The sequence below is a fragment of the Herpailurus yagouaroundi genome, unplaced genomic scaffold (assembly GCF_014898765.1).
Source record: "Herpailurus yagouaroundi ecotype Mexico unplaced genomic scaffold, PumYag 67623, whole genome shotgun sequence".
Lineage (NCBI taxonomy): Eukaryota > Metazoa > Chordata > Mammalia > Carnivora > Felidae > Herpailurus > Herpailurus yagouaroundi.
The window spans coordinates 7030686-7042688 of record NW_024420424.1 but is presented as its reverse complement, the minus strand read 5'-3'; the positions used below and the strand labels follow the sequence as shown (position 1 = coordinate 7042688).

Genomic DNA, 12003 nt, shown 5'->3' with positions numbered 1-12003 from the left:
TATGGAAACCAATTTGACAATAAATTTCATATATAAATAAAAAAAAATTCAAAAAAAAAATACTGTACTGTATATCTGAAAGTTGCTAAAAGAGTTGGTCTTTAAAGTTCTTATTACAAGAACAAAATGTGTAACTATGTGTGGTGATGGATGTTAACTATAGACTTATTGTGGTGATCATTTAGCAATATATACATATGTATACTGAATCATTATGTTGTACACCTGGAACTATTATATGTCAATTATATCTCAATGAAAAAGAAAGTTGGAAATGAAAAAAAGGAGTGTGAAGTAATATCAAAGAAGAGTGCCTCAGTCTAATTCTACAAGTTTAATCATGTAACATATTAATGTCAGCACAGTAGAGTGTAGTGGTTAAAGTGTATGGTGTCTGCAGTTACAGCACTGAGATCAAATGCAGGTGCCATCACCTCTCTGTTATAATTTCATCATCTGTAAGATAGAAATAAATTGTGCCAGCTTTGTAAGGTACCTATAAGAATTAAATGACTCAATAGTAATAAAGACCTTAGTACAGTGACTGGCATGAAAAAATATAAGTGTTAGCTCCTGCTTATTATTCCTAATTCAAAGGTTTAGCTGATAATAACTATAAAGACAAATCATGCTACTATATACCTTCTACCCCACAACAGTGGTGGACCTTGTTAAAAATACAGATTCCAGGGCACCTGGGTGGCTCAGTCAGTTGAGTGTTCAGCTCAGGTTGTGATCTCGCAGTTTGTGAGTTCGAGCCCTGCATCAGGCTCTGTGCTGGCGGCTTGGAGCCTAGAGCCTGCTTCAGATTCTGTGTCTCTCCCTCTCTCTGATCCTCCTATGCTCATGCTCTGTTTCTCTGTCTCTCAATAATAAATAAACATTAAAAAGAAAATTTAAAAAAAATACAGATTCCCAAGGCCCACTCCCAGAAATTGATTCAGTAGGTCTTAGATGAAGCCACGAATATGCAGTTTTATCAAGCCACCAGGTGATTCTGATGCTATTCAGATGCTAGCTCAAGAACTACACACAAGAAAAACTGCTATTTATTTTTTAAATATAATTTATTGTCAAGTTAGCTAACATACAACGTATATGGTTGTATCTTGGCTTCGGGGGTAGATTCCCATGATTCATCACCTACATACAAAACCCAGTGCTCATCCCACCAAGTGCCCTCATCAATGCCCATCACCCATTTTCCCCTCTCCCCTGCCCCCCACCACCAACCCTCAGTTTGTTCTCTGTATTTAAAAGTCTCTTATGGTTTGACTCCCTCTCTGTTTGAAAAACTATTTTTTTATTTAAAATTTTTAAAATACTTATTTATTTTTGAGACAGAGAAAGACAGAGCATGAACAGAGAGAGGGAGACACAGAATCCAAAGGAGGCTCCAGGCTCTGAGCTCTCAGCACAGAGCCCGACGCGGGGCTCGAATTCATGGACTATGAGATCATGACCTAAGCCGAAGCCAGGATGATTAACCGACTGAGCCACCCAGGCACCCCGAAAAACTGCTATTTTAAAGGTATGTCAACCATTGCCTTTTGACAGTCAGCTTGCAATCTTAGGACAAAAATTCATTTGTTCACTTGTCACATTTTTAATGAATACTTACTATGTGCTAAGTATGATAGGAATATAGTGATGAAGATTCCCTGACACAATCCCTACCCTCACAGGCCAGTAGTAGGAAGCTTCTAATCTACAGAGCACAGACATCTTTTGTCTACAAAGCCAAAACAGTTCCTGCTACTTAATTCATTTAATCAGTGAACATTTACTAAATACAAACCTGGTATTTTAAATTTCAGAATTTCCATGATCTTGAGTAGCAGATATTTCTAGTGATTCAAAAGGAGACACTTCCTAAAGTCTACCCCACATCCTCCCCAATGGAATCTTGCATTCCACACCCAACTCTGCCAGTGAGGTAGCCTTAAAGATATTGATATTTCCATTAGCAGTGATTTGTAAGACATCTTGCCAGGGTTAGGGAGGCTGCTACTTAGGGGCATCACTGGCACTAAAGTCCCTTTAAACCCAAATGGTTTCCCTAAAATACTTGGTAACCTTGGCTATTTAATAATTGTTCTTGCATTATAAGGTGATATAATCAATATAAGACACAAAACAGCACTTTAGATAGAGCATGATCAGTCTATTAACAAGTATTTATTTTATAGTTTGTGGAGGAACACTAGAAGCACCTCTTCATTTTAAAAACTTACTACAGAGGTATCAGCTGGCTATAACATAGATAACTTCTAAAGTTGTATGTATTATTTATGAAAAAAAACTTTGAATTAAGGGTAGTAGTTCATAGTCAAATGCATGCTAACATCATTAAAGGTGATTATGAATATCTAGTATTATTCAGTCTTGATTATAATTGATCTCTACAAGAATTCAAGCCTCAAATACCTGTCTCTTCTGAAGTCTAGCTGAGATTACTGCCTCTGGCCCCTAAATGTTTTTAGTCCTCTACTGATCTGTCATATGTCAAGCTTAATCTCCTAAGGATCAGGACTTCATGATTCCTCTGAAATTCTAAAACATTATGTTTGTACTGGTATCAGAAAAATTAACCAAATATAATGGCAATATTAATAACAGTTATGAAAACAAAAATAGCAGCTAACATTTGAGCGCTTACTATGTGCTAGGCAGTGGATTATCTCCTCTGTAAGATAGGTACTACTATCTTCTTATGTTCTTGAGGAAAGTGAGGCTTGCAAAGCCTACATGGCATGCCTATGATTACATCCTAAAAAGGGTGGTTGGCAGGTGATGTGGAAAAAGGAACAGGCTTAAACCATTTGCTCTTTTTACTTGGTATCATCCATCCCAGTAAACACTGAATGGGAGACTTTTATAATCTACAAAGAAATTGTAAAATTAAAACAATTTCTCTAGAGTACATTATGAATAACTGCCCAGCTAGCTCAGTTAGTAGAGCAACTTAGTAGAGACTCTTAGATCTTAGAGTACATTATGATTTCTGGTGGCCTATTCTTATTGAGATGAATAATCATTCTTATGCCAGTGAATACAATTATAGAAACAATACTAGAACTTTCTTTATTAAATAATAAATATATAGCTTGTGATAAAAGAGGCAGAGAAGTAGGAAATAATGACATCAAACTTCATATATGCTTCAATTATGAGCATGGCTCCTTATAGGTACATGTCAACAAAAATTGGGCTCATGTGCCCCCATGTGGTTAATATGCTATAGGTTACTGACACCTGCCCTACAATTAAATTGGTCCTTCTGTACTTTTATTCTTAAAAATAAATGTATGAAATTCCCTACAAAGGTTGATTAACTATTTTATACTTCACGTCAAATTATTTTAGTGAGTATATTTCTCTCTAATGTTAAATAAGACTAAGTAAGGTTAAACCTTATATAACCACTGCTGGTCAACAAAACTGCATATGCTTTGTAAACAGTAAACTATGCTCTGAGATATTAAAACTTTAATAAAAGACTAAAGACAAAGGGAGAAAATTGTACACAAGATCAGGGTGGAGGAAGCAAACCTAAAACTTCACTTTGGATAAGTTAGTTTAAATCTCCATTTTGTTCTCTCTGGAATTACTGACACTCAGTACACCTTTAAAAAGACATAGGTAGTACAGTGCTAGAAAAGGGAAATACAAAAGAACTTTTATACCAGTTTTACTGACTTTTGTTTTCTTAAGAAAGGGTACAGAGCTTAGGCTATATACTCACTTAAGCATATTAAGAAATATGAACTTGACCAAGATTTTCATCTCTGATATCTGTGTAATTCAGAAGTTTACTACCAGAAAAGATACTTTCCCTAACATAATCTACATAAACATTAACAGAAATGAGTTATTACTTTAATAGTTAAAAAATAAATAGTTAAGAATCAGTCAACAAATCTTTATCACTACAAACTTATGTTAAACGGTAAGTTTAGATCATGTTGGAAGTTTCAAAATGGCTGAAAAACACTATTACCCTGAACAACTAAAGAGATGCACTGCCACTCTGTAGACATGATTCTAAAATCAATATATTTAAAATCAATATATTTAAAAATGGGTTCATGAGACTACGAGACTGTTATATTTCAAAAAAAGAAAAGCAGCACCAACAACAGCCAGAAATCAATGAGGGGATTTAACACAATATAATTCATGGGTGGAATGGAGAACAGAGCTGACTAAGCTGATTCAGTACAAAAACTGAAGACACAAATTAAAGCTCCAATTCTCTTCCTTTCACACACCTGCTGTGATGGATGACTCACTCTTCATTTCAATTTTACTATTTGCAACAGTAAGTCTAACACTGCTTATCAATGATATATTTCAAAAAAGGCCATACAAAAGTGCCAGTTATTTTATTTACTATGGATGAATAGAATAGTGAAGAAGTGAAAAAGGAAATAGTGAAGGACGAAAAGAAACAAAGGATATAGTTCTTGCCTTTAAAGAGCTGCAAAGATAAAAGACAAAAAGTCAAGTGGCTAATAAATTAAGTCTGAGATACTAATTAAAAAGTAGAGAAGTAAAAAAATGTAAACAAAAAACAGAAACGCATGGAGAGGAATTATATAATAATTAAAGAGGAAGTGATAAAGCAGAAAAAAATATAATAATCACATACCAAGTAAAGTGAAAATAAACTTTCATTTTTAGCAGGCTTTCATCTTGAACATTATATGTAACAAAGGAAGGTGTTTGCAACTGTACTATAATAATAGGAACCAACTTTGAAATGTCTTTAATAAGAGCAGGTTCAAATACCAAGAAAATCACCTACTTATACCTATTTCAGAGAGGACCAATTTTTTTTCAAATTCTTGTTAAAGGAAATCAAAACCAAACAGTAATGGGCAGAGTTAAGTGAAATTCTAAATATAAGCCCAGGGAGCAAATTTAACATTTACTGAGTACCTACACTGTGCTTGCTACTTCTCTACCCTCACTGCTACCACTTTACTTCAGGCCTGCATTACCTCTCTGATCTGGATCTTAAGTGCTATTAATATAGCATCCTAACAAGTACCTTTACATCTACTTTCCTTTCTCCAATCCATCATGTATACTGATACCCAAAGTGATTTTTTTCTAAAATGAAAATTCAGCATTGGTTGTTTTCTTAAAATCATTATAATAGATACAACAGCCTGTAACACAATGTCCAAACTCTAACTTCTATGATCTGATTCCCATCTGTCTCTCCAGTCTTTTCTCTTACCTCTTCCCCATGCCTTACCTCCCTTACTCTACCACCATCTCCTTTTACTCTATTATACATTTTTAACTACTTTAGGCTCCCAAAACTTGCCATGCTTTTTGCTGCATGTTTCTTTTTTCTGCTCCTCCTGAGGGGCCTTCACCTTTTACCCTCATAGCAATGCAAACAGCTACCCACTTCTATTTTCAACATCAGTTCAAGTCTTCCTAATGTCAACTCCCCACCTCAACTTTTCCAAGAAAGACCTGAATATTCCTTCCTTGATGCCTATACAGATTTGTATCATAGGACCCATAATTTTTATTATATTTACTTGCTTATAGTACACTGATTAGACTACAAACTCCTTAGGAGCAGGAACCTAGTCTTGTTTACCAATGTATTCTTAGTAACCAGCATAATTATAGTTACTTTGCAGGTACCTGAAAAGTTTTTAATGAATGAATGAATAAATAAACTTCATTATTTAGGTAAATTTTTTTCACTGCCTACTAAGTAAAAGCTACAGTATATCACCAGTTATTGAGTTCTCCCATTTATTTTCTTGAAGTGCTTAATTCACTCCATAATCATCACCCTATTTTTTTAAGTTTATTTATTTATTTTGGGAAAGAAAGAATTCATTTGAGTGGGGGGAAGGGGCAGGTAGAGAGGAGAGAGAGAATCCCAAGCAGGGAGAACATGACCTGAGCAGAAATCAAGAGTCATTTAACCAACCAAGCTGTTCAGGTGCCCTTTATCACCCTATTATGCATCCTCATCCTGCATTTTACTACCAGATTAATATTCCAAAAGCTCACATTCATCATACAACAGATCCATTCATGAACTTATGTAGTAAATACTATTTTAAATACAAATTCCTCTATTTACCTTTCATGGCTCTCTATTAGCTGGCCCCACATTACCCACACCTCACACATCCAATTTCAACTCTTCACCTCGCCAATGTCTTCATCATACCTTGAATCTGGTACATAAATCATTATCTTCCCCTTTGCCCAAATTGTTGCATCCTACATTCAAACCTCATTCTTTCCTAAACCAACTAAATACTAACCATCTTTTATTGGCCAGTCTGATGTTTTTCCACCAAAACTGTACCTGAATGCTCTATCCTCCATTTTTTAACCATATATACTATATGGAAAACACATTCAGTACTAGTCACATCAGCACTTCATTCTTTTTTCTTAAGGCATGCTAATTTTCTCTCCACAAGTGGGTTATCACCTTCTTCAGGTAAATCTCATACAATATCCTATTTCCTTTTAGATCCCTGACAGTTCTTAGTTACTGTGATAGTTAGAAAGGCATTATAGTATATACAGTACACTGTTTTTAAAACTTTTTTTAAAAAGCCCTAACCTCTGAGTAAGTTACAGGAATAAAAAGCAGAGCATAGGGGGAAAAAAAGGTACCAACATCCTCCCTTTTTAAATATATATTTTTTAATGTTTATTTTTTGAGGGAGAGAAAAAGAGCATGAGGGGCAGAAGGGCAGAGAGAGAGGGAGACACAGAATCCGAAGCAGCTCCAGGCTCTGAACTGTCAGCACAGAGTCTGACGTGGGGACGAACTCACAAACTGCAAGATCATGACCTGGGCTGAAGTTGGATGCTTAACCGACTGAGCCACCAAGGCTCCCCAAGAATTCTATATTTTAAAATCCAGCGTTATTTAAAATAAAATAAGATAAAATAAAATAAAATAAAATAAATAAAATAAAATAAAACAAAATAAAAGCATTCTAAATGCCATCTGATTTTAGGAATCCTAGGTCCTCTGCCCTGTTTCATGTACTTGGACTTAACATTCTAATTTCTAATGGGGGGCAGTAAAGTATATAATGATTAAGACTCCATGCTTTCAAGTTGGGCATACTTGAAGACCAGCTTCGCTACTAATTATGTGTGTAAACTTCAATAAGTTACATAACCTCTCCAAACCTTAATTTCCCCATCCAAAATGAAAACAGCATTATTGGCTTTTCAATTGCTACTGGATTAAAGAAGATAATCTGAACAAACTGTTTAGCACACAGTATGAAACCCAGTAAGAAATCAGTAAAAGTTAACTGTTATTTTCCTTTTGGGAAGAGTTGTGGGAGAGTCAATATTCTTTTTCCTTTTTGTTCTTGGGCAAAGGGTTATACCATCAAAAGCAAAATACAGGAGGCACCTGGGTGGCTTAGTTGGTTAAGTGTCCGACTTCAGGTCATGATCTCATGGCTTGTGGGTTCAAGTTCGACATTGGGCTCTGTGCTGACAGCTCAGAGCCTGGAGCCTGCTCCAGATTCTGTGTCTCCCTCTCTCTCTGCCCCTCCACAACACTCACTCACTCTCTCTCTCAAAAATAAGCATTTTTTTTAAAAAAGGAAAATACAGTAAGTAAAGTCTATAAATGAAAAAGCATGATACTTTCAACAACTCAGAGCACCAAGTTATAAAACAGATGGTTTCTTTTCAGACATCTTACAACAATTAAATAGCATTCCTTTCCTGCAGGAGTTTTAAAATCTTCTTTAAAGTACAGACGATATCTTGCTGGTCTTGGTATACCCTCACAGTACACCTCAAAATCAGCTAATAATCAATAAATGTGTGTCAAATTAAATTTTTTTAATGTTTTTATTTATTTTTGAGACAGAGAGAGACAGAGCATGAGCAGGGGAGGGGCAGACAGAGAGGGAGACACAGAATCTGAAGCAGGCTCCAGGCTCTGAGCTGTCAGCCCAGAGCCCGATGCAGGGCTCGAACTCACGGACTGTGAGATCATGACCTGAGCTGAAGTCAGAGGCTTAACCAACTGAGACACCCAGGTGCCCCAAATGTTTATCAAATTAAACAAATATTCCCATAATCAGAAATTTACCACATAACGAATAACTTCAAAGCAATTACTCCCTTCCAAAGTGGAATGTTTGCTTCCTATCAGAAATATTACTAACCATGATGCACTTCTTATAAAAGCTGAAGCTTAAAGTGTAATTTTAAGAATGATGCTAATCAGACAAAAATCATTCTCAAATTGAAAAGGGAAACTTCACTATCTTTAAAATTATAAACATACATGCAAGTCCTTAAAAGAATACTTCTTGCCATAAAGAATTAAGTAACTAATAAGAAAGCTGTTGGGGACACAAGAGTTAAACAAATCAAGGCAAGTGAACACTATGCAGCTGATTTTTAAAAAGTAGAGGTATATATACCAATATAGAAAGATGTTCAAGAAACATCTTAGGTGAAAAGAACAAGTTGCAGAAGAGGATATATGGTACGATGCCATTTGTGTTTGTGGGTTTTTTTTAATTTTTTTTTTTTAACGTTTATTTATTTTTGAGACAGAGGGAGACAGAGCGCAAGTGGGTGAGGGGCAGAGAGAGAGAGGGAGACACAGAATCTGAAACAGGCTCCAGGCTCTGAGCAGTCAGCACAGAGCCTGACGTGGGGCTCGAACTCATGGACCGTGAGATCATGACCTGAGCCGAAGTCGGACACCTAACCGACTGAGCCACCCAGGCGCCCCTGTGTTTGTGCTTTTAACATTTATTTATTTTTGAGAGACAGAGAAGGAGTGGGAAAGGGGCAGAGAGAGAGGAAGACACAGAATTCAAAGCAGGTTCCAGGCTCCGAGCTGTTAGCACAGAGCCTGACATGGGGCTCAAACTCACGAACCATGAGATCATGACCTGAGCTGAAGTTGGACGTGTAACCGACTGAGCCACCCAGGTGCCCGTGTTTGTGTGTTTTTAAAGATATACAAAAAAATATGAGTGCATAAAATTTTCCAAAGACTATTTAAGAATTCTACTGATGTTCTATAATAACATAATTTAGAAAGCCAAATCACTATCAATTTAATATTTCATAACATGAAAATGAAATAATACTCTTTAATGAAGTATTTTAAATGTTAACTTAAAAAATGTTAGATTCAAACCCCCATGTGGCCTTATGCCATTATCAAAGAGATTTGATGGACACTGTCACAAAAACTCTTTCATAAATGTTCTACCAGTGACTTTTTAAAAGTTTATTTATTTGAGAGAGAGAGCGTGCCAGCAAGTGGGCAAGGGGCAGATAGAGAGGGACAGAGGATCCCAAGCAGGTTCCATGCAGTCAGCACAGAACCTGATGCGGGACTCAAACCCACAAACAGTGAGATCACGACGTGAGCCGAAACCAAGAGTTGGATGCTCAACCAACTGAGCCACCCAGGCACCCCACCAGAGAACTTTAAATGGAAGAGTAGTTCACTGATTAGAACAACAAAGTATTTAAAGACAAAAGACATTTTAAAAAAATTTACAAATGCTTAATGTTCATGTTACTTAAGAATTGACATGTACATTAAAAGTTAACTGGAGAAATCACTGATGTTAGCATTAGAGAGTTATTTATTACTATTATCTTTTGCCTTCATTAAATGTGTCCAACTGTATGAAAAGCTAAGATACTTATGAGGTAACACATACACAAATGACTAAAGTGACTTTGGTAGAGTGATACCATAACCTGGTAGCTGCTTTCTCAATTCTCTTAACAGCTACAGGGAACATTAAGTGCTTGAATCTGAAACCAAGACAACAGGAAAAGCAACCCCCCAACAACACCCCCTAAAACAGCTTTTTAGATGAACTAGAATAGGTTTAAATATATTTAGATCACTTTATATCAGAGAACATATGGCTTTGTCTTACATTCAAAAGGGTCAAAATGATATCTACCATTATAATACATTTCTATATTGATCTAAATAATGTCTTTTTTTAAATCCAAGAACAATGGACCGGAAGACAGATGTAGATACTACTCCTGATTCTGCCACCTAATAGCTGGAAACTATGAGCAAGTCACTGAATATCTCTGACCCTAGCTTTCTCCACTTATATAAAATAAGAGGGCTTGGCAAGATTACCTCTAAGTATCCTTTTCCAAGTGTGAAAGTCTTACTTGCTTTATGACAGTGAAAAATATCAAGTAAGATATACCTTTATTTGCTGATTCTTAACCGCTATATGACAGCAATAAATGTTAAAGAAAAGACCATTAAATTTCATATAGAAATACTAAAATTATGTATGCCCTCTACTGGAGATTATTAAAAGAGCAACATACTGTTTCCTTTAAGGTTTCTACTCCGTAACTTTTTTTTTTACAGAGCTGAACTTTTTATTTGGCATTAAATATGTATTTCAGATTACACGATCTTTTTGTGGTGTTATGTAGAGAACTGACCAAGCACCCTCTCATTTAAATACAATTTTATTCTCTTTGGAAAATTCTGAAATCTAGCCTTATTCAAATGACTAACTTTCATAGTAGTAGTAAAATACCTTTAGTCCATGGTGGGCTTTTTTTTTTTTTTTTAAGCTAATAATCTAAAGATGTTTACCTTTGGCAGCATAGGAGTATCTCTCTTCTTCTTTTTTTCAGAATTAGGGTCATCTAATAAGTCTGGCTCAAAAGTATAAAGTTCAGTAAGCTCATTCATGGTAAAATGACGCTCGACCTGCTGCTGATCAACAACTCGAAAAGATAGTGACTGCTTAGTTACTTGACGATCATAAATCTTATCTTCCATGGTTCCCTTGTAAAAAGAAGGAACAATATACAAATAAGCAACTTCTGTACACATGAAACTTAATCAAGGAGAAATATAATTATTGGTTAATACAAAAGATCAAAACTTCATAATAATATACTGCCACAAAGCAAGTTTTATTAGCAATAATGCTTAATTCATGAGAGATTTCATCTGTTCACTGTAGTTTACCTTGACAAAAAAGAAAACTACATTATTGATAATCATTCTGTATTATCTGACCAATACACATTCATGTTTTGCTTTATATATATCTGTACTTGGTGGAAGTAGAAGTGCAGTTAAACACCAGGGTAAACAGAACACAGAAATAAAGAAGTACATGAAATAAGATTTTAGAGGGTTATAAAATAATACAAGAGAGTAGCTTAATTCCTTCTCAATGGAATATAATAAGCTCTCAATCACTACACACTGCCTTTCTATCAAGTCTTACTTTCCATAATTTCAGGACAGAAAATTAATAACTAAAATGCCACATCTATTACATATATAGCATTTTAAACTAGAATGTAAAAGAGCTTTTAGTTCAAGGATAGGAAAGGGGTGATAGTGTAGTCTGCCAATTAATAATATTATGTAATAGAGAAGATCAAATGAGCAAGGATCAATCTACCAATAAAACCCAGTCTCTGGTTCAGAAGCCCAGATTTGGAGGCAGGTGGAGAGAACAGCATCTGTTCCCAAAACAGATGTACCAGTTAAAAGGCAACTTGCTTGATTCCATAAATCTGTATTACCTTGTACTTCTTTAATTTTACTTATTTTTCTTAAATTTCAGTTTCTGTTTTTTAATATCTGAGTTTATAAAGGAAATAATGTTAATATTCTTTCCTAGAAAGTATTATTCTTTGTAATGACTCATTATTATTGTAAGTTAACTTTTTCTTCCTATTTACCCATATTTTCAAATTAAGAGAGTATCTGGTGGCTACTAAAAACAATAATTATTTGACCTTTACATCTATAAGCAAATTAGATTTACTTATTTGCTTTTCTATGTATGCTAAGTAAAAGAACTATAAATTTTTAACTTTCCTAAACAAGCAAGAAAATTCTAAATCAGTTTACCCATGCAAATCCATCTCAAACTGAGAAAGGTGACATTATAGACATGGATGAACTACAAAACAGAAAATCATGAGAGGCCA

At 35.1% G+C, this 12003-nt stretch overlaps 1 protein-coding gene across 7 annotated transcripts in view; it reads right to left on the bottom strand.

The window, feature by feature from the left end:
• Window positions 1-10372: 10372 nt before the first annotated feature.
• ATRX (ATRX chromatin remodeler) overlaps window positions 10373-12003 on the bottom strand; it is a 300724-nt gene continuing 299093 nt past the window's right edge. For all 7 annotated transcript variants that reach the window (XM_040467879.1, XM_040467878.1, XM_040467882.1 and 4 more), the window contains one exon: window positions 10373-10837. In XM_040467879.1, coding sequence (XP_040323813.1) covers window positions 10616-10837 — 222 coding nt within the window. In that variant the 3' untranslated portion in view covers window positions 10373-10615. The remainder of the gene's footprint in view (window positions 10838-12003) is intronic.